The sequence below is a fragment of the Bubalus kerabau genome, chromosome 16 (genome assembly GCF_029407905.1).
Source record: "Bubalus kerabau isolate K-KA32 ecotype Philippines breed swamp buffalo chromosome 16, PCC_UOA_SB_1v2, whole genome shotgun sequence".
NCBI lineage: Eukaryota > Metazoa > Chordata > Mammalia > Artiodactyla > Bovidae > Bubalus > Bubalus kerabau.
In genome coordinates this window covers 14,509,445-14,536,350 of record NC_073639.1, presented here as the reverse complement: position 1 = coordinate 14,536,350, position 26,906 = coordinate 14,509,445, and the positions used below count along the sequence as shown (strand labels likewise).

At 45.0% G+C, this 26,906-nt stretch overlaps 1 protein-coding gene and 1 long non-coding RNA gene across 17 annotated transcripts in view; both read left to right on the top strand.

Annotated features, from left to right (window-relative positions):
* Positions 1-665: 665 nt before the first annotated feature.
* Positions 666-15,429, top strand: LOC129630320 (uncharacterized). The gene is made up of 5 exons (XR_008703640.1): positions 666-1,132; positions 1,824-1,973; positions 3,908-3,958; positions 10,233-10,419; positions 15,316-15,429. It is a non-coding gene; the product is annotated as an uncharacterized LOC129630320 (long non-coding RNA).
* A 1,083-nt stretch (positions 15,430-16,512) lies between these two features.
* The window catches only part of ARHGAP10 (Rho GTPase activating protein 10), a 390,783-nt gene continuing 380,389 nt past the window's right edge, over positions 16,513-26,906 (top strand). For 6 of the 16 annotated variants that reach the window (XM_055550841.1, XM_055550840.1, XM_055550838.1 and 3 more), the window contains exon 1: positions 16,847-17,248. In XM_055550841.1, the coding sequence (XP_055406816.1) occupies positions 17,095-17,248 (154 nt within the window). In that variant the 5' untranslated portion in view covers positions 16,847-17,094. The other 10 variants (XM_055550851.1, XM_055550850.1, XM_055550854.1 and 7 more) reach the window with 7 other exon arrangements.

The window sequence follows — 26,906 nt, the reverse complement described above, 5'->3', positions numbered from 1 at the left end:
ACTGGATATTAGTCACCGAGCTTGCCAAGCATCTTATTTCCTGCACTTGTAGCTACTCTTTTCAAACAGTTTAAAAACTGATAAGAAGCTTAGGAAACTCTTATCAGTCATTGCAAAAAAAAAAAACTTAACCTGTTCTGATCTGGCAAGACTTAAAAGGCCTAAATTCCTTGAAGTATTAGGGGATGTATTTATTTTTTCTACTTGCTAAGTATGTAGTATAAGAATCATTTTTGTTACCATAAATTCAGTTTTAAATATCTTCTTATTTATGTGATATACTGTCTGAATGCATCTAGAGGCTATAAAAGAGACGGTTGCTTAAGCTGATATAGTAGAATGTGCAGGAAGTGCTCATTAGAATTTGCACATTTGCTCTGAGTTTGTGAATTCCAAGCAGGTTTGCTAATAGGCCACGGCCACCACCTGTGTCTGTTTCCTATGGATGACGTCCTTTGATATTTTGGTGCATATCCTTACTGTCTTTTTCTCTCTTTTCATATACATTTTTTAATTTGCAAAGTTAATATCAGACTGTACTGTTAGTTCATAATCTTTTTTCATTAAAAGTGTGTTACTAATTAAAAATATATATATACGGTCAGGGATTTCCTGGTGGTCCTGAAGTTAAGAGTCCACCCTGAAATGTAAGTGACGGAGGTTCAATCCCTAGTCGGAGAACTCAGATCCCACCTGCTTTGGAGGAACTAATTGAGATCACACCTTGACTACTGAGCCCGGGTGCCACGACGAAAGACCCTGCAGCGAAAGATCCCACATAATGCAGCAGAGACCCCCTGTTCCTCAACTACGACCTGACACAGCCAAATACATAATAAATAGATAAATTTAAAAATTTAAAAGATAAGGTCAACCATGCCAGCTAATCCATCATTTGCTGTAATGTAACTGATTAGGCTACACTTGACCCTTGACTAACACAGATTTGAATGGCGCAGGTTCACTTACGTGCAGAATTTTTCAAACAGGAAGAACCACAGTACTACCTCATCCACTGTTGGCTGACTCTGAGGATACCGAACTGTGGATACAGAGGAACCGTGGATGTGGAGGAACCACGTGAGAGCTGGGTCGACAGGAAGTTTTATTCGGATTTTCTACTTCAAGGAGGGTCAGCAACCCTAGCCCCATAATTAGTCAAGGTCAACTGTACTTTCCTATTGTTAACCACTTAAACTATTTCCAATTTTTACCTAGTGTAAATATTGTTGTGACTAGCATTCTTGAACATATATCTTTGGGCATATCCTATTCTTTCCTGTAGACAAATTACTAAGAGTAATATTGTTGGGTCAAAAGGCAAATAGTTTTAAATAATCACATGTAATATTACGACCCTAAGATAACCCCTGCCAACAATTTGATGCATATTTATACAGTCTTTTAAAAAATGAATATGTATGTGCGGGAATACATATGTAGTTTTTGAAAAGTTGTTATTGTGTTCTGTATGGGAGGGCACCTACTGAAGAATTTTAAGCAGGAGAAAGATACAACTTGATTTTTTTTTCTTTTGGCCACTCCATGTGGGTTGCAGAATCTTAATTCTCCGACCCTGATTGAACCCCAGCCCTGGCAGTGAAAGCTGTGAGACCTAACCACTGGACCACCAGGGAATTCCTGGTTTTCTCTTTAGAAGAAGCAATCTGGCTGACCTGTTGAAGACAGACTATCAGCGAGCCAAAGCAGAGGCAGAACCCAGGTGGAGTCTGTGGCAGTGACCCCGAAGAGAGGCCACAGTGGCTTGCAGCAGAGGGCAGTGCTGGGGGAGTGAATGGTGGTCAGATTCTGGATCTCTGCAGGAACACAGACAGTATGTGGAGGAGGAGAGAAAGAAAGCAGTGCAGATTAACTCCACGTTCTGGTGGCTTGAACACTTGGAAGGATGGTGTAGACGTCGAGTGACGGGAAACGCTTGCGGAGAGGCAAGAACAGGAGTCCATTTGCAGAGAGTGAGTTTGAGATGTCTAGTACATAGCCATGTGGAGAGGTCCAGGAGGCTGTTGAGTATGAATCTGGAGTTCTAGGTTGAGCAGATGCTGAAAGTATATATTGGGAATCATTGGCACATAGATGATATTAAAAGCCAGGAGGGTGGGTGAGATGATCAAGGGAGTGAGTATGGACCAAGAGAAGAGGAAATACAGACTGGTGAAGGGGAGCAGGGCAGTAGGGCAGCCCTTCTTCTGCACCGGGCACTCTTCTACATGTTTTGCAGAGATTACAGGGTGACTCATTTAATCTCAAAAGAAACCTCAGTGAAGGGGTACAATTATTATCCCCATTTTACAGAGGAATCTTGAGGTCCAGAAAGATTGAGTCAGTAAATCAATATTTCCCATTATGAACTGATTTAATAAGTTTTAACTACCTTTTTAAATAATGCAAACACTTTGAAATAAATCACGTGAACTTTTTCTGCACAGGGTTTGTTCATCATGTCTCAAAAATCTTAGCAATTATACATTCCAGTTATACTTTAAAGAATCAGCATGACTACTCTGTTCAAAGGTGCTTTTCTTTCCATTCTTTACAGCTGACAACACATTCTAGAGTGGAATATTGAGGAGAGACCGAAAGGAGAAAAAAAAAAAGCTTCTGTTCAAAGAGGAGAATCATTTTTAATGTTCAATATTTCTTTCTCTGTTTTTGTTTTGTTATTAGTTTTTGGCTGCACCTTGTAGCGTACAGGATCCTAGTTCTCCCACCAGGCATCAAACTCACGCCTCTTGCAGTGGAGTAGAGTCCCAACCACTAGACCACCAGGGAAGTCCCAGTGTTCAATATTTCTTAAGGATATTTTCTTTGCTTTCATGTGTTTCTCCCTCAAGGATCATGCATTCCCTAATTATATTTGAAGATGGGAGAGGCAAGTTGATAAAGGAAAACTGTCATCATTCCTACCACCTCACCTTAACATATTCAGAATACCTCAATGGGACACTTGCTAAGGCCATTGTTACTTTTAACAGAAATGTGCAAAAGACAGGGAAAGACAAAAGCACTTTGGTGGGTTAATCATTACAGAAGGCTTCCAGAAAAAATATTTGAAATTTCCCCCAGCTATCCTGGAGAATCTTACATCTCAGAACAAGGACGCAGATGAACGAACTTGCAGTATGATTTTCTGCCTTCTCCTCTTCTTTGGGAAAAGGGTTATTGTGAATGGGGAGGTGGGCAGGAGAACTTGTAAGATAGCTTTTCAAACAGATCAATTTTAGGCAAAAGACCAAATGGAAACTGGGGATCTGGAAATAAAATTTTCCCTGCCAAAAGTAATTTTGGGGAAATTTTTACATACTCTTGGGGTCCGTGTAAGTCAAGTTGAAGATGATTGTCTTAAATAATTCCAGTAGGGGGATTTCTCTGGTGGACGCATGGCTAAGACTCTGCACTCCCAGTGCAGGGAGCCTGGGTTCCATCCCTGGTCAGGGAACCAGTCCCCATATGACAAAACTTAGAGTTCCCATGCCACAATTAAGACTGGGCACGACCAAATAAATGAAACCTGTAAAACATAATAACTCCAACAAGAAAGAAAGAGCAATATCTTCAAAAAACCAGGAGTGGCTGCAGACGCATTCCTCTACTGTGCCAAAAACATGAGATAATGGATAGATGTGTACATTTATCTAAATACCAGTGAGCAGTATGTTATTTAAGCACGACCCTTAACTAGCAATATCTGAAAAAGCAGATCCAGAATGAGCTTAGAGATGTGAAAAATAGCAGAAAGACAAAAAGGGTCCTTTTAAGGTCATGTTCATAGCAAGAACAAAAACACAAAGACTCTGGGGAAAGATGATGTAATGTGAAAAAGATAACAGAGAAGCAGAACTAATGAAACTCTCTTTTTCTCCATTCTTCTCTCAATAATTACCTTCAGATGGAAAGAGGAAAACGAGTTATGGCAGGACAGAACCAAAATGCAAGAAAGGTAAGAAACAGGAGGAGATCTTCTTGAAATTTATTTTAATGAGTTTGTTTTTATTCCCAGAAAAGTTGTATCCTGAGATATTTAGAGAACTTTTAATTGTAATCATGCAACCATGGTTAACAATCTTAGAAAATAATTTCATGAACAGAAAGTCAGCATACATTCATTAAGAATAAATACTGGGACTTCCCTGATGGTTCACTGGCTAGGAATTGCCGTGCAACGGAGGGAACTCAGGTTCAGTCCCACGTTGGGGAACTAAGATTCCACATGCCACAACTAAGAGTTTTCATGTAATTATGGAAGCCCGCATGCCACAACTGAGACCCTAGACAACCACATACATAAATACAATTCAAACAAACAAACAAACAAAAATCAATACTGTCAAACCAAACTTATATCTAGGAACTCACTGCTCAAGAACAAAGGTTTGTATTTTTTTCACTTAAGATTATATTGGAGCAGTTCTCCAGTATTCCTCATTAAACATTCGTCTGTACTACAGTTATAAATAGGTTCATCAGTTCAGTTCAGTCGCTCAGTTGTGTCCGACTCTGCGATCCCATGAATCACAGCACGCCAGGCCTCCCTGTCCATCACCAACTCCTGGAATTTACTCAAACTCATGTCCATCGTGTTGGTGAAGCCATCCAGCCATTTCATCCTCTGTCATCCCCTTCTCCTCCTGCCCCCAATCCCTCCCAGCATCAGGGTCTTTTCCAATGAGTCAACTCTTTGCATGAGGTGGCCAAAGTATTGGAGTTTCAGCTTTAGCATCAGTCCTTCCAAAGAAATCCCAGGGCTGATCTCCTTCAGAATGGACTGGTTGGATCTCCTTGCAGTCCAAGGGACTCTCAAGAGTCTTCTCCAACACCACAGTTCAAAACCATCAATTCTTTGGCACTCAGCCTTCTTCACAGTCCAACTCTCACATCCATACATGACCACTGGAAAAACCATAGCCTTGACTAGACGGACCTTTGTTGGCAAAGTAATGTCTCTGCTTTTCAATATGCTATCTAGGTTGGTCATAACTTTCCTTCCAAGGAGTAAGCGTCTTTTAATTTCATGGCTGTAATCACCATCTGCAGTGATTTTGGAGCCCCCAAAAATAAAGTCTGACACTGTTTCCACTGTTTCCCCATCTATTTCCCATGAAGTGATGGGAGCAGATGCCACAATCTTAGTTTTCTGAATGTTGAGCTTTAGACCAACTTTTTCAGTCTCCTCTTTCACTTTCATCAAGAGGCTTTTTAGTTCCTCCTCACTTTCTGCCATAAGGGTGGTGTCATCTGCATATCTGAGGTTATTGATATTTCTCCCGACAATCTTGATTCAAGCTTGTGGTTCTTCCAGTCCAGCATTTCTCATGATGTACTCTGCATATAAGTTAAATAAACAGGGTGACAATATACAGCCTTGACGTACTCCTTTTTCTATTTGGAACCAGTCTGTTGTTCCATGTCCAGTTCTAACTGTTGCTTCCTGACCTGCATACAGGTTTCTCAAGAGGCAGGTCAGGTGCTCTGGTATTCCCATCTCTTTCATAATTTTCCATAGTTTATTGTGATCCACACAGTCAAAGGCTTTGGCATAGTCAATAAAGCAGAAATAGATGTTCAATTATATGAATATACCTTAAATTATATGACCAATCCCCTGTGGCCCACTGTTTCACATTTTTAGTTTTTAAAAACTGTGCTGGAGTCATTATAATTTTATATAAAACTTTGTAAGTTATTTTTTTAATTTTAGGTCACATTTCCAGAAGAGGAATAAATGAATCAAAGGGCTTCCTATCAAAGGCCTTGTTTTTATCACCAAAATTTCATCCAGAAAGAAGTACCTATTTATTTTCTCGACAACAATATATGAATGCCTATATTTCCAACCCATAGCATTACTGGAAGATTTTGATAGAAAAAACTTGGGGTTATTTTCTAATTGTGGCAAAATATACAAAACATAAAATTTATCACTGAAACCATTTTTAAGTGTACAACTCAGTAGCATTCAGAGCATTCACAATGTTGCTCAACCATCATCACTATTTCCAGAATTCTGTCATCATCCTAAACAAATCTCTGTACCCATTAAATAAAGAAAACTTGAAATTTTTTGAAAATTGGCCTTCTCTTGCATGTATTATTCAATCCTATTAGCGACATTCTTCCCCCTTCCTAAGGTCTTGGAAATCTTCTGTGTTAGAATAGGAGCGGCTATACCATGGTAACAGTCAACTCCCCACAAGAGTTTATTTCTTACTCAAGTTACCTAATCTATGCAAGTCAATGAGTGTATCTGCTTCTCATAGTCTCTCAAGGTTCAGGCTCGTGGAGGCCCAGTCATCTCATTGCTTCACATTTTGGAATATGAGGACTTCGTGGTTGACAAGGCAGAACAAGAAAGTGCAGTGGAGCCTTGCGCCAGGAATTAGATGCTCCAACAGATAACTGGGCTTCCCTGGTGGCTCAGTCGGTAAAGGATTCGCCTGCAATGCAGGAGACCAGAATTCTATCCCTGTGTCAGGACAATCCCCTGGAGGAGGAAATGGCAACCCACTCCAGTATTCTTGCTGGAAATACCCCATGGACAGAGGAGCCTGGGAGGCTACAGTCCATGGGGTTGCAAAAAGACACAACTTAGCAAGTAAACAACAAACAGTTTTCTACTCTAGCTCAGCCAGATAACCAATTCCAAGTGCCCTACAATGTCCCTAAAGGTCCATTGTCTTCTACTGCCGATGTAGGTAAATACCATTCTTCCTGGGTTGCGAAAAAAACACCCCCTGATTTTGGCAACTTAAGCGAAGTATGTGGGGTGCTAAAGGAAGACTGAAGAACCATCCTGGGAATAAGAATGTGGGTAGCCTGCCAGGCAGCAGGTCTCTTTCGACACACTTGGCTGGACAGACAGTAAAGCCGGTCTGTGTTTTCCTAGGCTCAAGAGTCAAAGTCCTGGGAAAGAGAGTGTGGTTGGCTGAGGGCAGTCACATGCCCAGCCTTTGGCAGTGGCAGGCCTGAGAGGAGGGATTAGCAGAAGGAGCCTCCACAGCTCTCTTTGGGTTTCCTGGTATGAAGTAGGCACAAGCATTCTACCAAGACACTGTGTTTTGTGGGAAAATGATCACCCAGGTGGAAATCAGAGTGCTCTGGGGAAGTGGGCGTGAAGGCAGCCTTCCAGTATCCACTACCGAGAGCAAAAACATGATCATATCAGTGGCATCAAAGCCCATGAACACGTGAGTCTGCTGAGCTGATATCTGCTGATTTAATATTTTCTATTATTAGATTGATTCCTTATTTTCCTCTGCAACAAATAGCCTTAAGTGTGTATATCTAAAAAAGTTATTTTGAGACTTCCCTGGCAGTCCAGTAGGTTTACTCTTTGCTTCCACTGCAGGGGGCACAGGTTCAATCTCTGGTCAGGGAACTAAGATCCTGCATGCCACATGGCGGAGCCAAAATAAATCTTTTTTCCCCTTGGGACAAATTGCTAGGTCTGGAATCATTGCATCAGAAGACATGAGTATTTATATGTTCTCATTTTTTATTTTACTGAAGTGCCCATGGACTCTGAGAATATGCCCCTATTCATGGCAGATCAGCTTTCTAGTGACAGAGTAACTGCCTGGTTGAAGGTCACCCTGAGGAAAGCTCTCTCTGGGTCATGCCAGGATCACTTGGGCTAGTGGGGAGAAACATACTCTTTAGAGCTCTTCTTCTTCCTCCACATTTTTTTTTTAAAACAATTACTCTCTGGATAAAAGATACTGCAAGGCCACTGGCTTGGGTTGTTTAACCCATATGTTATAGGTAATAGGGCAGCATTTGCCTGAGGGGCCCAAGGGCAGTGGGAGTGCCTGCTGATATTGCATCAGCAAATGCAAGATGGCATACCCAGCTCCCTTTTCTCCACAGCAGGCCTCTCCAGAAGCTGGGGCAGGGGAAACAAGGATTACACAAGGGCAGGGCATGCCACCTGGGGAGGGTCCTGCCTGTGTGCTTGACCCGGGTCTCTGAGCCGGCCCGGTTCTTCTAACTCCAATCTTGAAAAGATAATTGTCCCAGATTTCTTCAGAGGATTTTAACTCACATGTGACAGAATTGGAAAATCTCTCTCCCTTCCCTGCCAACACACTAATTTCCAATTCCCCCATCCCAGCTTCACTGGGAACATCCATTTCTCAGCCAGACCACCATGCTGCCTGGGCCAAGCAGCAAGGTGCTTTTTTTGGTAATGACCCGCGGGTGAGATCGAGCACGTTAGATTGTAAACATGTTGAGATTGGAGGCTGTCTGGCTTTAGTATTCCTTGCAGGACTCTCCACAGCACATTGCCCACTCCAGGTTGCTGTTCAGTTTCTCAGTCGTGTCCAACTCTCTGCAACTCCATGGACTGCAGCACCCCAGGCTTCCCTGTCCTTCACTAGCTCCCAGAGTTTGGCTCAAACTCATGCCCACTGAGTCGGCAATGCCATCCAACCATCTCATTCTCTGCCACCCCCTTCTCCTCCTGCCCTCAGTCTTTCCAATGAGGAAAGATGCTTTCTCCAAAAGCATTGGGCTCTTTTTCCAATGAGTCGGCTCTTCACATCAGGTGGCCAAGGTAGTGGCACTTCAGCTTCAGCATTAGTCCTTGCAATGAATATTCAGGGTTGATTTTCTTTAGGACTGACTGGTTTGATCTCCTTGCAGTCCAAGGGACTCTCAAGAGTCTTCTCCAACACCACAGTTCAAATCAATATTTGCTGACTGAATATCCTTAGTTAAGTAGAGTCGTTCTAGAACTTCCTTGGGATTCCAAACTCTTCCAAGTTATGATGTCTAGGAGTGTTGGGAAAAGTGAGCTCCTCCTAGAAGCAATCAGGGAACCCTGGAGGGGTTCTGAAACCCAGGCTTAATGTCGTTGAGTGAAGAAGAGAGCCTGGTGCAGGAGCTGAGGGGAAGGGCCTTCGCGCCATCTTGGGGCGGCTGTAGCTCAGCCCGTGGTGCTTTAGCCCCAGGGCCTCTTTCAGTTTCCTGTGGCCAAAGTATTGGAGCTTCAGCTTCAGCATCAGTCCTTGCAATGAGTATTCTGAGTTGATTTTCTTTAGGACTGTTTGGTTTGATCTCCTTGCAGTCCACGGGACTCTCAAGGGTCTTCTCCAGCACCACAGTTCAAATCAATATTTGCTGACTGAATACCTTTCCCTGGGGGTGCTTCTTCCCTCTGCAGGTCTCATCCATTTCATGTCCACCCATAACTCCTCATCCGCAGTTGTCAGTTCAATCGTTAGTTCCTCAGTACCGTCTCAGGATAGGCCAAGTTACCCTGTTTAACACCTGTGCATCTCTTCCTCAGCACTTACCAGGATTTTCACGAAATGTTTATATTTGTGTTTGTAATTATTTGATCCACACTTTCTCTCTGACTGGAGACTGCTGCTCCATGAGGGCATGAATTGTACTTCTTGTGTTCACTGTTGTCTTCCTGGTTCTAGCATATTTTCCAGCATATAATGGAAGGACAGTTACTACTAGAGGCAGGAGTAACAATTTCTCTATACCACGTGGGTTTACCAGCTGCAGTCCTGGAAGATACAGAGTTTATTAGTCAGGGTTCTCTAGAGAAGCATAATCAACTAATAGAAGATACGATATATCTATGTCTATATACAGGCTTCTCTGGTGGCTCAGCAGTAAAGAATCTGTCCGCCAATGCAGGAGTCACCGGTTCCATCTCTGGGTCAGAAAGAGCCCCTGGAGGACAAAATGGCTACCCACCCCAATATTCTTGCCTGGAAAATCTCCATGGACAGAGGAGCCTGGAGGGTTACAGTCCATGGGGTTGCAGAGTCGAACAAGACTTAGCAACTAAACAACAAATATCTGTGTATCAATAGATATCACTATATTAATATCAATGTATTGGTATAGATAGGCTTCCCCAGGGGTTCAGTGGTAAATATGCCCTTGTAATGCAGGAGACGCAGAAGACATGGGTTTGATTTCTGGGTTGGGAAGATCCCCTGGAGGAGGGCATGGCAACCCAGTCCAGTATTCTTGCCTGGAGAATCCCATGGACAGAGGCGCCTGATGGGCTACAGTCCATAGAGTTGCAAAGAGTCAGAAACGACTGAAGTGACTGAGCACTGCTCGGTACAGACATAGATACATATGGAGAAAGGGAGAGGGAGAGGAAGGCGCATTGATTGGCTGTGGTTTACTATAGGAATTGGCTCATGCAGTAATTATGGAGGTCAAGAAATCTCACAATCTGCCATTTGCAGGCTGAAGATCCAGGAAAGCCTTGGTGTGAACCCCAGTCCAAGTGTGAAGCCAGAAAACAAGGAGCATCAGTGTCCGAGGACAGAGGAGGATGGAGGTCTCAGCTCGAGAAGGAAGAGAGGGTATTTAGCCTTCCTCTGCCTTTTGTGTTCAGCCCCTCAATGAGTTGGATAATGCCCACCTGTACTGGTAAGAGCCATCTTTCTCACTCAGTCCACTGATTCAAATGTATTGACACACCCAGAAGTAATGTTTACCAGCTCTCTGGGAAGCTCTCAGCCCAGTCAAACTGACACACAGGATAACCATCACACAGAGATCCTGGCTGGACTCTCAGCAGAGCTTGTGCAATGTGCTGCTCTCAGAATAGAATTTCTCAAATTGCATTAGCCACATTGCTGGTTCACGAACTCTCAACAGGGTTCTGTGAAGAAAATAGTTCTTTTAAAAATACAGATGTAATGAAAATACCAAGCACATTTAGACAGCTATTATTCTGTGATAACTTCTCTTTAAGAAAACATACACTCCAAACTGCTAACATTGGTTACGAATGGGAAGGGGGTCTTTCACTTTTCCTTCATTATGCTTTATTGTTTCTTTTTCTTTTTTTATTGTGGAGAATGCACATTACAAAATTTACCATTTTAGCCATTTTTAAGTGTACATTTCAGGGTACATGTCAATAGAGTAAGCATTTTCATATTATTGGGCAGCCATTGCCATTATATTTTGTAGATTACTAGTTCACAAAATTCACTGTGTACTATCCTCATATCTTGGTGAGTTAACCCACCCCCAACTCAAAGGGTGGCCTCTGGGTTGTCTGAAGCTACTTGGAATTACTGCATTTGCCCCAGTGGTTAGTTGAAGGACAAGCCTCCAGGTTTGCTTTTTAAAAACATTTATTTTTTTGGCTTTGTCAGGTCTTAGCTGTGGCACGCGGGATCTTTGCTGCGTCCTGTGGGATCTTTCCTTGTGCACACAGACTCTCCAGTTGTGGTGCGCAGGCGCAATAGCTGGCGCATGCGCCTAGTTCTGCCACGCCACCCCAACCCCCTTGCTGGGACATGTGGGATCCCAGTTCCCCTACCCGGGATCGAACCCTTGTCCCCTGCATGGCAAGGCAGACGCTTAACCACTGGACCACCAACAAGTCTCTTGGCCTACAGGTTTAAGTGAGTGAGGCTTGGCAGGCTCCTAAACTCGTTCGATGTCCAGAGTGAAGTAATTACGATAGGCAGCATCTTTCTAGCACTGGAAGGGATACTATTTTATAGGTAAATCTGGAAACTTTGAGGCCATTTGGTTCTCATGAAGGAAGCTTTCTGGAGACTGAAGGTAACACCAACAAGGGGGAAGAGCTGAGAGAATCATACAAAAATAAAGCTGGAGTGGTGACAACTTCAGAAGCCTATACCCTACTTCTCCAGGGAGGTTTTCAGTGTTATGATCCAATAATTTCTTGTTTATTTTGGCATTTTCCCTCTTTAATACTTGTGAGAGAAACCAGCCTAATACAGGTTGGAAGATACTCAAAAGATTAATATTCTGTTTCTTCTCATCATATCATTTATGTTTTGCCATAGCTATAATCTATGTACCTCACTGACGAAAGTGTCAGCCTGAGCCAGAGGCTCCCAGGTTCCGGCTCAAAATTGATTGTCTCTTTGTAAGAAAATTCAGATTTCATTTAGGGTGGCAGTGTACCTGGACAAAAGACCACACTTTCCATTTTCCCTTGCAGGGAAGTGTAGTCATGTGATTAAGTTCTGGCCAGTGAGATAAAAAGCAAAATGTTGTCTAAGACCTGCAGGAAGGCTGAGAAAAGATGCTGATTCAGCTTGGGGAGGTGGTGGGCAGTTTATCTTTTCCCTTCCTCCTTCACAACAGGAACTCTAGGAGACTGGGGACTATGGAATCAGGTTAGATTATTTACTCATGGATGAAAGAGAGACATAAATTTCTTATTATTTAAATCAGTGTTACTTTGGATTTTCTGTTATAATCTGAACCTAACTGACTCACTGCCTGAAATATATTCAAAGATTCAGGAGAAGCCACACTTGACTGTACAGGTAGCAACTTTGTGACTCATCAGGGAGACACTACTGTATGTAGCGGAACCTAGGGAACCTGCATAAAGAGAAGGTTTCATCTGAGTTAACGTCTGTTTTATCTAGACAGAGGAACCTGACCAACTTTCATTGATTCAAATCCTTAACTCAGGACTTCCCTGGTGGTCCAGTGGTTAGACTCCACATTCCCAATGCAGAGGCTAGATCCCACATGCCGCAACTGAGTTCAGATGCCACAATGAAAGATCCCGCATGTGGCAACTAAGACATAGGGCAGTTAAATAAATAAATAAGACTTCCCTGGTGGCCCAGTGGCTAAGACTCTGCTCCCATTGTAGGGGGCCTCGGTTCGATCCTTGGTAATGGAACTAGATCCCATACACCACAACTAAAGATCCCACATGTTACAATTTAGACCTAGCATCATCAAAATAAATAAATAATTTTTTTAAAAAATTAAAAAAAAGATAAAATTATTAATTCTTCCAGGCACTGAGTGAAGCATACAAGTGCCCACCTGACATATATACTTGCTTCTCTCTCAGGCACCTAATGAGTCTGAAATTGAAACTGATTTTGCCCATCTCAGTTAACCACCACCACATGAACTTCTATCTCTGGTTTTCTTTGCAGTCGATGTTCAGTAGCGTTCATAGTTGTCCACCTAACTTATGCCAGGAGCCTGGGTCCGTCTTTGTCGCTTTCTTCCTCATTTCTTTATCCAGGCTGCGGTCAAGTCCCAGTGTGCTGTGTGCTAAGTCGCTTCAGTCGTGTCCAACTCTTTGCAAGGACTGTAGCCCGCCAGGCTCCTCTGTCCATGGGATTCTCCAGGCAAGAATACTGGAGTGGGTTGTCATGCCCTCCTCCAGGGGATCTTCCTGACCCTGAGTCTCTTAGGTCTGCTGCATTGGCAGGCGGGTCTTTACCACAAGCGCCACCTGGAAAGCCCTATGAAATCTCAGAATCTCCCTCTAAAATACATTTTGATCCACTACTCTCTGTCTCCACTGTCACTTGGGTGACAGCTTTACCATTTCTTGCCCAGACAACTCCAAAAGCCTTCCCTCTGGATTCCCATTCCCCACATAGCACCCGGAGAGGAAACCCAAACCAGATCACCTTACCACCATGAAAACTCTTCATAGTCTCCCCATAGCATTAGGATATAATCCCGAATCCTATAATCAATACACGATCTACAGTAGGAAAAGAAAAGAGTTTTATTTGAGCCAAACTGAAAATTATAGCCCAGAAGACAGCCTCTCAGATAGCCCTGAGGAACTGCTCCAAAGAAGCATGATGTTCAGCACAGTTTTATGTCTTGTCAGAACAAAGAACATCAAATAAGTCAGGGATACATTCTTTCAAGGTCTCAAGAAAAATGAAACAAACCAGGTCAGCAGGAACTCAGTGGCTCAGTGCAGCCCTGGCCTGGGAAGGGAGTCTTATCATCGAAGGAGTACTAGCACAGGCGTCCCGGAAAGGGAGGCGTTCAATATTGATTTTTTTTTTTGGCTGTGCCGCCCAGGCATGTTGGATCTTAGTTTCTCGACCAGGTATCATACCTGCATCCTTCAGTTGGAAGCACAGTCTTAACCACTGGACCACCAGGGGAACCTCCTGAATCTTTATGTTTAACATGGACATTCTTCACTTCTGGTGAATGCACCCTTTTCTTTAAAAATTCAAGCAGATGAACAGTGTGTGTTTGATAGGCCACAAACAGGCTGTTTTAGCATAAAATTTGAGTTAATTCATGTAAAAGCCAGTATGACTCCCCCATACCTCAGTATGGAGCAATTTCATCACTGTATACGGCCTGTGAGCCTTTGCTAGGTCTGACCCCTGCGCACCCTCTAACACCCAGCATTGTCTTGAGCTGGTTTCTCTCACTTACTGAGCTTGATGCCTGATCTTCTCTTTCAGTCTCCAGAATGTACCAGACTCCCAACCCAGGGGCTTGCACAGGCTGCTTTCTTGTCTGGATTCCTCTGTTCCCATTTGCTATTTTGCAGCCAACCCCTACTGGTTCTTCTCTTCACTGTTTAATGACTCCTTCCATAAGACCTTGACCCCACTCCCGATTTATATCCGGACACTTCATACTGAATAATATTACATGTTGAGTTTTGTGGCTGGCTTCTTTCACTTAGCATGGTGTTTTCAAGGCTCATCCTGTTGCAGCATGCCTCAGTACTTCACTCCTTTTCATTGTAGATGAATTATTCCATGCATGCTAAGTCGCTTCAGCCTTGTCTGACTCTTTACGACCCCATGGAACATAGCCTGCCAGGCTCCTCTGTTCATGGGCTTCTCCATCAACAATACTGGAGTGGATCTTCCCAACCTAGGGATCGAACCTGTGTCTCTTAGCCTCCTGCATTGGCAAGAGAGTTCTTTACCACTAGCGCCACCTGGAAAGCCCATTTCATTGTATGTCAAAGTGTATGTGAAAGTGTTAATTGTTCAGTTCGATTCTTTGCGACCCTATGGACTGCAGCCCACCAGGCTCCTCTGTCCATGGAATTTTCCAGGCAAGAATACTGGAGTGGGTAGCCATTCCCTTCTCCAGGGGATCTTCCCCACCCAGGGATGGAACCCAGGTCTCCTGCCTTGCAGGCAGATTCTTTACCATCTGAGCCACCAGGGAAGTCCATTCCATTGTATAGATACAGATTTATCCACTCGTCAGCTGGTGGACATTTGGGTTGAGCCCACTTTTTGCCTATTATGAACACTGTTACCAAGAACAAGCATTTGCGTGGACAAGTGACTTAGCATTAGCATATGTTTTCATTTCTCTTGGTTATATGCCGAGGGAATGGAGTTGCTGACTCAGATGTTAACTTGGAGGTGTCAGCAGCCCCTTTTTATGAGGAAAGGTTTAGGATTTTGTCCAAATGATCCAGTGCCTGTCAGTGTTTGGCTGTTTGGTTAACAGCCAACTGTTTACATCCCTCCTGTTCTTGTCTTTCCCTGTTTTATTTGCCTCTTTTCTTTTCTGTAGATTCCAGCTCCCCTGCAGATTGTAGCCAGCACCCGGATTTTCAAGGGGTAAAATTTATTTGTAAAACATTTTGAACTCTCTGGAGGCTGGACATTAAAAGTAATAATGTTTATCTGTTTAATCTGTGGGCTAGCCACTTGCAGGGTGTTTTGTAACAAAAAGAGCATATTGAGTAGGAGGCTTTTTAAACTAGTTCCTAAGAGTAACACTCCTACAACTGCTCAGAGTCTCAACTACCCAGCTAGCAATCTGTGCCTTTTAAAGAACCACTTTGAAGTCCCTTGGTGATATTAACATCACAAGTGAACCTATATATGTAAACATATGTTGTTCCTGAGCTTGTAAAAATGTATACAGAGTTCCTGTTGTGTGCCTGGCAGATAATAATTGCTTAATAAACTGTTGTTGCTGTTGTTTAGTCACTAAATTGTGTCCGACTCTTGGCGACCCCATGGACCTCTGTCTATGGGATTTTCCAGGCAAGAATACCGGAGCGGGTTGCCATTTCCTTCTTCAGGGGCTCTCCCCAACCCAGGGATCGAACCTCGGTCTCCTGCATTGCAGGCGGATTCTGTAGCAACTGAGCTACCAGGGGCCCCCTAATAAACTGTTAGCTGCTATTATTAAAAGTTACTCTAATGAACAATCGGTTTCTTTGAGGTAAGGATTTCAATCATTCAGAACGTCTTATTAACATTTTGAGGGCATATTGAATTGTTTGAGGACACATTGAAAAGTACCCCTTTTCAGGGTGTACTGACAAATTCTCATTTGATCGTTACGCCCACCTGGTGAAAACCACAGAGAACCTGGCAATTGTTCTCAGGTGCTCATTTTTGGTATGATAAAGATCGACTCAATCAACCCTGGCAAATTTAATCTGCTGATTACAGCAGAAACGACTCTACCGTGATCTGACACCCTCTCCCCTACACCAAGTCGTTCGGTGTGATTACACAGAAGAGTGTAAGAGCAGCTGCCCGCCCCGCAAGAAAATGTTCCTTGCCCTTAGAAAGCTTTCAGTCTAAGGTGGAGATTTACAGGCATTTTACTTTAGACGAGGGCCGAGAATGGGGAAAAAAAGAGCCCTTCGTGTGCGTCCATTCACAGTTCAGGGTCCGTCCCGAGAGGATGAAACCTAGAAGTCAAATCGTCAAACCCAGCAAGCCAGACCTCAGAGTCAAGCCGCCCGCTGAGGAGTATTACAGATGCTCTGAAGATGCCCCTTCCTGGTCCCGGTCAGGTTCCCCCGCATCGGGGAGCCGACAGTGAGTCACTCGGAAGAGGGGAGCCAAGAAAAGGGGAGGCGCTCGCGCCTGGGGCTGGAGGTGAGCCGCAGGGCGAAATTATACACCAAGGAAGCCTCGGAAGGAAGAGGAGGGGCCACTGCGCTTGGGGAAGAGAAGGAAAAGAAGGAAGAGACGTTCGGGGAAGGCAGGGAGAGGAGGAAGGAGGAAGGCGGAGGAACAAGACAGGGGCGCGCGCGGGGCGGGGCCGGGCGGGGCGGGCCTGGGCCTCCGAGAGGGCGTGCGGCGCGGGGCTGGGCGGGGCGGGGCCGCGGCGCCCGAGCTTCGGCGGGGGCTGCCGGGATCCCGGCGCCGCGCTCTCGCTCGCCGCCGCCGTGCTGCTGTGTGCGGTCCGGCTCACCTCCTCGGGGCATGTCCGCGCTGCTCTCGCCGCACGCCCGGGGCTCCTAGCTTCTCCGGCGCTTGCTACGCTTGCGGCCCCTCACCTGGCCCCGGCGCCCTGCTCGGGTTGTGCGCGCGGACCGCCGCCGTCATGGGGCTGCAGCCCCTGGAGTTCAGCGACTGCTACCTCGACAGCCCGTGGTTCCGGGAGAGGATCCGTGCCCACGAAGCGGAGCTGGAGAGGACCAACAAGTTCATCAAAGAGCTCATCAAGGACGGCAAGAACCTCATCGCCGCGACCAAAAGTAAGCGGGGCCCTGGGGCGCGGCCAGCAGGAGCCTCTGCCGGAGGGACACCGACCATCCCGTTCCTGGGGCCGGCAGCCGGAGGATCAGGGGATTCATCCGGCACCGCGAGGCCCCGGGGTCCTTCCTCCTCGGCTCCCCGGGCAGCCGGGGGCGAGTCCCTTTCCTGCCCCTGCCCCCGCGCGGCGGCCCGAGCCGGGAGCCATGCGCGTAAGCTTGCCGCCCGCCAGACCCCGCAGCTCCGGCCGGGCGCCCTCGGTGCCTGCGTTCTCCGCCGGACCCGCCGGAGGGCAGGTTCTCTTGCCCCCTAGAGCTGATCTGTCTCGTCTGAAACACATCAATTTCACGGGTCTTGTCTCGTGATCCTTCAGAAGAACTTGCCTGAGGATTCTTTGCAAACCTGCTGAGTTGGTCAGAAGTCCCTTGAGCCGTACCCTTTCTGTGTCATTTCGGATCCCCTGCGACAGTCTCGTCTCAGGCGCCTTACTATGCTAAACCCGAAAGTCCACCTGGCGTTGTGCAAATTCCTTCCCTCCTCCTGCGCCGAGGAGGTTCAAAGATTGGGGCTTGTGAGGCTGAGCAGACAGCCTGCCCTCTAGCCGCGGCGAGCCCTGCCTGCAAATAGGGAATTCCACCCCGGCCGAGCTTGATGCCTTCCAACCCTGTTCGTCTCTATCTTTTGAGCAACTCAGAAGTGGCCACAGGAAAATAAGAGATGTGTCCGCATATAGCGTCTGAAAAGAGTCTAGGAGGGAGGTGTCCTGAAATGCATGCTGAAACACTGAGTTGGTGATGCAGGTGGAAATAGGAAAAAGTTAGCTTGAGTGAGGAGCCGGGCAGCCTGAGCACACATGTAACCTATACCCCATTCTGAGGATGCCGGATGAATGTTGGCTCTTCCCTCTTAAGAAGACCTATCCGTGCAGCAGACTGGGAAAAATATCCCATGTCACCGCACCCCGCCCCCCGTTCCCCATTTTGCATTAAGGAAGATGGAAACCTACTGATTGAATTGTCTCAGGTACCCGGCCCAGAGCCTGGAACAGTGCAAATTCAATGAATGAATGAGTTGAAAGAAATATGATTTCATGGGAAGAATTCAGTGAGTGAGCCATCTCTAATTTTAGAAGCAAGTCACTCAACTTCTCTGGGTGATGACCAGGGTTCATTTTGGTTCTGTGACCTCTGTGGTGTTGCAAAATGAGGATTGGGAATCACTTTGGAACATGTGGCTGGTGGGCTGTTGGGTTGGTGGCTCTCCAGTGTCTTGGCATTGTGTGTGTGTTGGGATGAGGGTGGGGAGGGGCTGTAAATATGTAGGTGTAAACGGAGAGAGGAGGAGACGAAAAGGACGTGGGGTGTGTGTGTGTGTGTGTGCAGTGGACATGAGAAGGACTCTTTCCTTTTGTAGCTTGGTCTTAACTAGTATCGCTGGCTGGGGGAGTGTCCTTTCTCACTGGCTCTAGCAGCTCCCTCTGGCTTGAGGGGTATGAGGAGGGAGGCTTTGGTGTGGAGAGAGGCAGATGGCAAAGCCAGTTTGGCCACTGGCAGAAAGCTATTTATGTGACTGCATATTCGCTCTTCTGCCAACAGGACACACGCCTGTGTTCCAGCAGCAGCCAGTGCATCTGGGGGCCCAGCTGTCAGCCCTCCTCTCCAGAATGTAGACTTTCTGGCATTTGTGAATTGACTCCCTACTCCTTTTGATTCTTATCCTTTACTGTAAGAACCATAACTTATGCTCTAGAGATCAACCAAAGTTTCTTTTTTCTCCTTTTCCAGAGAAGGACAGGAACACAGCGTTTAGCTCACATGCCTTTGGCAAGTTAGGAGGGACCTGGCCTTTGTCCAGCTTGCCGCATAAAGTTCACATGGAGTTCATATCAAGACTAAGATCGCAGGATGTAAGTTAGGACACCTGAGTGTAAGTTGCTTCGCTGTTAGGGCCTGGCTGCAGGAAAATGAGGCAGGTCACTTTTGTGTTCTGTTTCTCTTGTTCTACTTCTAAGAAGCATCAGTAAGATTCTGCAGTGTTCAGCAGTGACTTGATTAGGTAATTAGAAATTACAGTCGAGGTCAATCATTGGCATAATCAGTTGAGCTTTTCTGGAACATCTGAGTGAAGAGGTTGAGGAGAGACCTGAGACAGAGGGAGGAGGTACGGAAAGGGGAACAGTCAACTAGCTCAGACTGATTGTGTTTTCTGACACTTGAGGCTTTATTTTGCAAAAATGGCATTTTCAGAATTGTGCCTTTAAGGGGTTTCTGCTTTTAATTGCCCTGTGTGATGCCTCCTGCATTCACTGAATACTTGTCGGGTTTATGTAACTTTGTTTTTGCTTTTTTTTTTTTAAATGTCTTGGTCATTTGTGAATGCGTAATCTCTGAAAATTATGAAAACACCCCTATTGCCAATACGTTTCTAAATACAAAGCTGACGACCAAATTGTTACTTCTGTGAAGAATGTATTGAGGCTTTGAATAATCCACAGATGATTAAAGAAGTTGGAGTTGAGTTCTGTAGGGCCTGAATGTTTACTCCTGAGTTTAGTTATATAGCCAATCAACAAGTACTTCTCATCTACAGCTTGAGTATCAGGCTGGAGACACAGAGAGGAATCCAAGCGGAGGCCCTTGTCCCTGAGGTTACTGTCCAGGCTAAAGTTCAGGTCAATCTAGGAAACGCATTTGAACTCCTGTACGCATTGTGCCTAGTTCTTGAAGAAACAAAGGGTACACAGACACACAGGTTAAAAGATTCAGAGGATTCAGTGACAGGTTTTCTAACTTGGACAGAAACAAGAGCATGTTGCAAGTTAGAGTGAAAGTTTGGGAACTCTTTGGTATTTCAAGGAAGGAGTAGAACCTGGTCAGATTGGAAACAGCTGGGTTTGAGTAGGATGAGGAGACCAGTTTGGCCGGAATGGCGATTTCATTTGCAGGAGTAGATGAGATTGGTGGAAAGGTCAGTTTCCAATGATTGAAGCCGTAAAAGTGGGCTTGGAATGTGGGCTTTATCCTGTGGCGAATCACTGAGGGTTTTGCAGCAGAAGCCTTACATAATGGGAAAGACCTGCTTTAGAGGGACGGTTTGGTGTCTGTCTACGTATGGGGGGTAATTTTGGAGATAGCAGTGGGGGTGGGGAAGAGCAGAAGAGAGGAGAGTCTGGGATCATTGATTTATGTAATGGATTTGGAGATCTTTCATTGAGCTCAATGGACTCTTTGTTTAGATGGCTTTTTTAGCCCTTTTCCTTTTTTTCACTCCTTTCTAGAATAATCAGTGTCTTCTTTCAATACAGTTTAAACTTTTGTAAGCCTTTCCTGTGATGTCTGTGTAGTTTCAGATGCTTATGTTTCCTAGTGATGTGTATTTACCAGAAATGGCAATAAGCCTTATATTGCTTTTGCTGTTAAGTTTATAATTAGGCATTCCTGAGAGAATATGTTCTGTGCTAGAGGAAGCCATGTATGTTTTAAACAGATAATCCTTATAGTCCTTAAGCACTTACATAGCTGAGTAGCAGGCTCTTTAGTAAACTCAGACTGTCGAGGTGGGTGTGTGTGTGTGTGTGAGCTGGAGGGGCCCTCATTAGCCTTCTTTCATCACAGACCTGGGGAATCGTGTTACTGGTGGCCAGAACTAGAACTCAAGTCTTTCAAGTCTTGGTTTTGGTACTTCTTTTAGGCCTTGATATTTTGATGATTTTACTTTGGTTTTCTTAGGAGCATAAAAGTCCCCTTTTGCTGTCTTTGTGTTTCTTGTTCCAGAGACACGGTTCATGTGGTAATTCCTTTTGGGGAAGTTTCTCAGATTGCTATTGCATGGAAGCATAGGGAGATTTGGAGGACTTAAAAGAATTTCATTTAGTAAACTTGAGCCTTAGTCTCATTTGTAAGACGGGGCTGTTGCCTGTGGCCTTGAGCTTGGACCACATCTGCAAGTGTTTTGAAAACACAAGTGTGAAGCGGTTGTGTAGGTGTTATTGTTTGCCCAGCTAACGTTTTTTTCCTCTGACAAGCCAAATTTTGTTCAGATGTCTACGCTGTTTCCCAAATGACTTATAGAAAGGTGCTTAGGGATGATTCTGGTTAGCCTGACTCAGTGGTTCCCGATCCTAATCCTGGTTGACCATTAGGATCACCTGGTGGGCTGCAGTCCATGGGGTCGCTAAGAGTCAGACGCGACTGAGTGACTTCACTTTCACTTTTCACTTTCATGCATTGGAGAAGGAAATGGCAACCCGCTCTAGTGTTCTTGCCTGGAGTATCCAGGGATGGGGGAGCCTGGTGGGCTGCTGTCTATGGGGTCACACAGAGTCGTACACGACTGAGGTGACTTAGCAGCAGCAGCAGCAGCAGGGAGCTGTAAACACACGTGGTTAGGGTTGAGAAGTGCTGAACTCGTAACAACTCAGCATGGTCCATCTGTTTTCTGGGCTGGTAATTAGATGAATGAGTGATTGGTATCTCACTTCTGACCGGGGAGACCTGATAGGAAGTCTGCTGCAGACACTGGAAAAGATTTTCTTTTTTGAGAGAGGAGACTCATATGAAGGGTTCTTGCCTTCTGTGACGTGTGTCTGTATTGCCTGGAGCTGTTCCCGCCATCTCGGGAGGGCAAGTAGAACTAAGATAAGGAGTGGTAACTGAATCTGGAGTTTTGATGCTGTAATGAGAGCCACAGATGGTTCTGTGCCTGGCTCTCTGGCTCTTTAGTTGCTAAGTCGTGTCTGACTCTTGCGATCACATGCACTGAGGCTGCCAGGCTCCTCTGTCCATGGGATTCTCCAGGCAAGAATACTGAAGTGGGTTGCCATTTCCTTCTCCAGAGGATCTTCCCAACCCAGGGATTGAACCTGGGTCTCCTGGACTGCAGGCAGATTCTTTACTGACTAAGCTACAGGGGAAGTCCAACAAAATGACAAGCCAGTTTCAGTTGGGTTTTCTGCTACTTAACACTCTAACTTTTTTTGTTTTTTTTTTTTTTTGTTTTTTTTTGGCCGTTCCTCATGGCTTATGGGCTTCCCTGGTGGCTCAGCTGGTAAAAAATCCGCCTGCAATGCAGGAGATCTCAGTTCAATTCCTGGGTTTGGAAGATCCCCTGGAGGAGGGCATGGCAACCCAGTCCAGTATTCTTACCTGGAGACTCCCCATGGACCGAGGAGCCTGGCGGGCTACAGTCCATGGGGTTGCAAAGAATCAGATACAACTGAGTGACTAAGCACAGCAGAGTACATGTCTTGCAGAATTTTAGTTCCCCAACCAGCGATTGAACCTGGATCCTAACTGAGTTTGAAAGTGTGGACTCCTAACTGCTGGACCACTAGGGAATTTCCAACATCCTGATTTTGATGAAGTGGGATAACTGTAAATGGTGGGCTGATGCTCTGATTAGGTGGAATTTAGAGAGGCCTGGAAGTAAAATGCTATTTAAGAAATTAATAAATTAAATATAATTTTACCCTGAACGGAGGATATTCATCTGTATTCTTTGCCCCAAAGGAACTACTGTGGATCCCCTACAGTTCAGGGCATCACTTGAGGGTAAGTCTTAAACTCTCACTTGGGATTTTACTACTGACCTGGTCTCTAGTGCTAGGGTAGACTTGCCATGAAAAAAATTCCTATCAATCTTGACCTGGAATGTGGACCCAGACTGGCTTTAAAGGCTTTCAATACTTGACTCACTGCGAAGGTGGTCCTTGTCTCCATCCCTATTAATACTCAGCGCCCCCCACCAGCCAGCCCTGCTTGTGTGGAATGTCTGCCTGCTCAGTGAGTCATCTGCTGCTCTGGGTCTTCCTGCCCAACTGCTTTTCCCCTGCCCTCCCATTTGCTGCCTTCTCCTGAGCTTTCTTTGACCACCTCCTCTTCACTCTGCTTTTTGGTGGGGGGACCAGAGAGCATCGTTGACTTCTGGAAGAGGCAGAAGGCAGAGGAGGACATTTTTGTGTTTTAATTTTTAATATAGCTGGTGAGAGAGTATAGTATAGGAGATTAAGAGCACGGCCAAGGCGCTGCCACTCATTCACCCTGGGACCTTAGTCGTGTTGGTTAGCTTTTCTGTATCTGTGTTGTCATCCATAAAATGGAGATGATGAGACTCCCCCGGCAGCCCAGTGGTTAAGACTCCGCGCTTACACTGCCGGGGCTCAGCTTCAACCCCTGGTCGGTGCACCAGGATCCCACATGCTGCAAGCTATGGTCAGAAAGTGAAGAGGAAAAAGAAAATGGAGTGTTTCAAACAAGCGCTCAAACGTGAACAATTACGATGTATTGTCTAATTTGCAGGTATACATTTTTTAAAATATAAATTTATTTAATCGGAGGCTAATTACTTTACAATATTGTATTGGTTTTGCCATACATTGACATGAATCTGCCACGGGTGTACACGTGTTCCCCATCCTGAACCCCCCTCCCACCTCCCTCCCCGTACCATCCCTCTGGGTCATCCCAGTGCACCAGCCTCAAGCATCCTGTATCATGCATCAAACCTGGACTGGCGATTCGTTTAACATATGATAATATACATGTTTCAATGCCATTTTCCCAAATCATCCCACCCTCTCCCTCTCCCACAGAGTCCAAAAGACTGTTCTATACATCTATGTCTCTTTTGCTGTCTCGCATACAGGGTTATCGTTACCATCTTTCTAAATTCCATATATATGTGTTAGTATACTGTATTGGTGTTTTTCTTTCTGGCTTACTTCACTCTGTATAATAGGCTCCAGTTTCATCCACCTCATTAGAACTGATTCAAATGTATTCTTTTTAATGGCCGAGTAATACTCCATTGTGTATATGTACCACTGTTTCTTATCCATTCATCTGCTGATGGACATCTAGGTTGCTTCCATGTCCTGGCTATTATAAACAGTGCTGCGATGAACATTGGGGTACACGTGTCTCTTTCCCTTCTGGTGTCCTCAGTGTGTATGCCCAGCAGTGGGATTGCTGGATCATAAGGCAGTTCTATTTCCAGTTTTTTAAGGAATCTCCACACTGTTCTCCCTAGTGGCTGTACTAGTTTGCATTCCCACCAACAGTGTAAGAGGGTTCCCTTTTCTCCACACCCTCTCCAGCATTTATTGCTTGTAGACTTTTGGATCGCAGCCATTCTGACTGGCGTGAAATGGTACCTCATTGTGGTTTTGATTTGCATTTCTCTGATAATGAGTGATGTTGAACATCTTTTCATGTGTTTGTTAGCCATCTGTATGTCTTCTTTGGAGAAATGTCTGTTTAGTTCTTTGGCCCATTTTTTAACTGGGTCATTTATTTTTCTGGAATTGAGCTGCAGGAGTTGTTGTATATTTTTGAGATTAGTTGTTTGTCCGTTGCTTCATTTGCTATTATTTTCTCCCATTCTGAGGGCTGTCTTTTCACTTTGCTTATAGTATCCTTTGTTGTGCAGAAGCTTTTAACTTTAATTAGGTCCCATTTGTTTATTTTTGCTTTTATTTCCAATATTCTTGGAGGTGGGTCATAGAGGATACTGCTGTGATCTATATCGGAGAGTTCCTTGAGGAGTTTTATAGTTTCTGGTCTTACGTTTAGATCTTTAATCCATTTTGAGTTTATTTTTGTGTGTGGTGTTAGAAAGTGTTCTAGTTTCATTCTTTTACAAGTGGTTGACCAGTTTTCCCAGCACCACTTGTTTAAGATCGTCTTTTCTCCATTGTATATTCTTGCCTCCTTTGTCAAAGATAAGGTGTCCATAGGTGCATGGGTGCAGGTATTCATTTTAGTATGCAGGCTGTTTTCTTGCCCCACAAAATGGCTGCTCTGGCCCAAAGATGAGGGTCGAATCTTTAGTGCCTGTTATCCCTAAGAAGGTATTCGTCCAAATCATTGTGACCAGTGACCAAGAAGAAAGACTAAGTGGTCTAAGGCTGGTAAGGCTTCCAAAGTTTGAATGAGCTCAGGATGCTAAGAAATCTGACAGGTTGTGAGTGGATGAATCAAAGCTAAGCGGTGTCTTGGGAGAGTATGTCCCAGAATTTGCTTCTGATTCAGAAAGGCCTCAGAGAAGGCAAAGGCACCCCACTCCAGTACTCTTGCCTGGAAAATCCCATGGATGGAGGAGCCTGGAAGGCTGCAGTCCATGGGGTCCCTGAGGGTCGGACATGACTGAGCGACTTCACTTTCACTTTTCACTTTGATGCACTGGAGAAGGAGATGGCAACCCACTCCAGTGTTCTTGCCTGGAGAATCCCAAGGACGGGGGAACCTGGTCGGCTGCCATCTATGGGGTCGCACAGAGTTGGAAACGACTGAAGTGACTTAGCAGCAATAAGAAAGGCCTGAGGGTGATGTGGAAGGTGTCACTAAGAATGTTGGCGATCTAGCCCAGTTGTCTGCAACTAACGCTCAGGCAGGCAGCCCCAGGCCTGCCATCCAGGGGATTGATAAGACAGAGCCCAAGAGGGCAGGAAGAGCTCTGCTTGAGAAGACAGGATAACATCGTCAGAGGTTGGAGCCTGCAGATTCTAGAAAATCCCAACGGTGTTTTTAGAGGATATTCATCTTAGTGTCTAACATGCAGGAAACCCTAACAATTTAGTGGCTAGTGTTTGTGTTTGCTGTGGGAAATCCACCAGGATTATACAGGGCAGCCAGAGACAGTCTGGAGGAGTTGTTACATAACCTATTTTCTGCTAAACGATACTCCAAGTCCCCTGGACAGATTTCGAAAGAAGCTGTTTTGAATTCTGACTCCAATAGCTATTTATCACCTTTTGATTTTATTTTTTGGGGAAGAGGTTGAGAGGCAAGAATTATGAAGGAGATACAAGTATTGTGTAGTCCTCTAGGTACTGTACATTGTGCTTAAATGATTGCTGACTGTGTGTGGTCGTGAATAGGTCCGAGTGTTTACCTCTGACCGTGGGGCTTCCCTGGTGGCTCCGAGTGTGAAGAATCTGCCTGCAATGCAGGAGACCCAGGTTCAATCCCTGGGTCAGGAAGATTCCCCTGGAGAAGGGAATGGCTACCCACTCCAGTATTCTTGCCTAGAGAATTCCATGGATAGAGGAGGCTGGTGGGCTACACAGTCCGTAGGGTCACAAAGAGTCAGACATGACTAAGTGACTCACAGTGTCACTTTACGTCTGACCATAGTTAATATCATGTGGTGTCTGTTGTCACTTTTTAAAAGTTTAATGTTAGAAACATAGCTATGAATGCACTGCTTTATGGGATTCAGTATTATCTTGTATTGCCTTTGATTTTTCTACAACTTGTTTAGAGAAAACTTGTCAAGTTGGCTTTCTTCAGGAACTGTAGGAGAGTGTTTAGATATTTGTAGATTATGATTCTGATTGACTGTCTTGGATGTTTTTCGCTTGGTTCCTCTTTTTTTCTTTAAGATTGTTTATTTTTGCCTGCGCTGGGTCTTCGTTTCTGCACAGTTTCTCTGTTGCGACGCGTGGGCTTATGGCGCTGGCTTCTCTTACTGTGGAGCCCAGACTGCAGGCGCGCCAGCTCCAGTAGTTGTGGTTACTGGGTTATTTGAGCGGAATTACATAAAAGAGACTAACAGGCAGTTTACAACTTCAATCAAAACCCGTTATTTGAAATGAATGTCATTTAAATGATTTTAACAATGGTAGCTAACCTTTATTAACCATTTACAGTTTGGTTTCAGTTC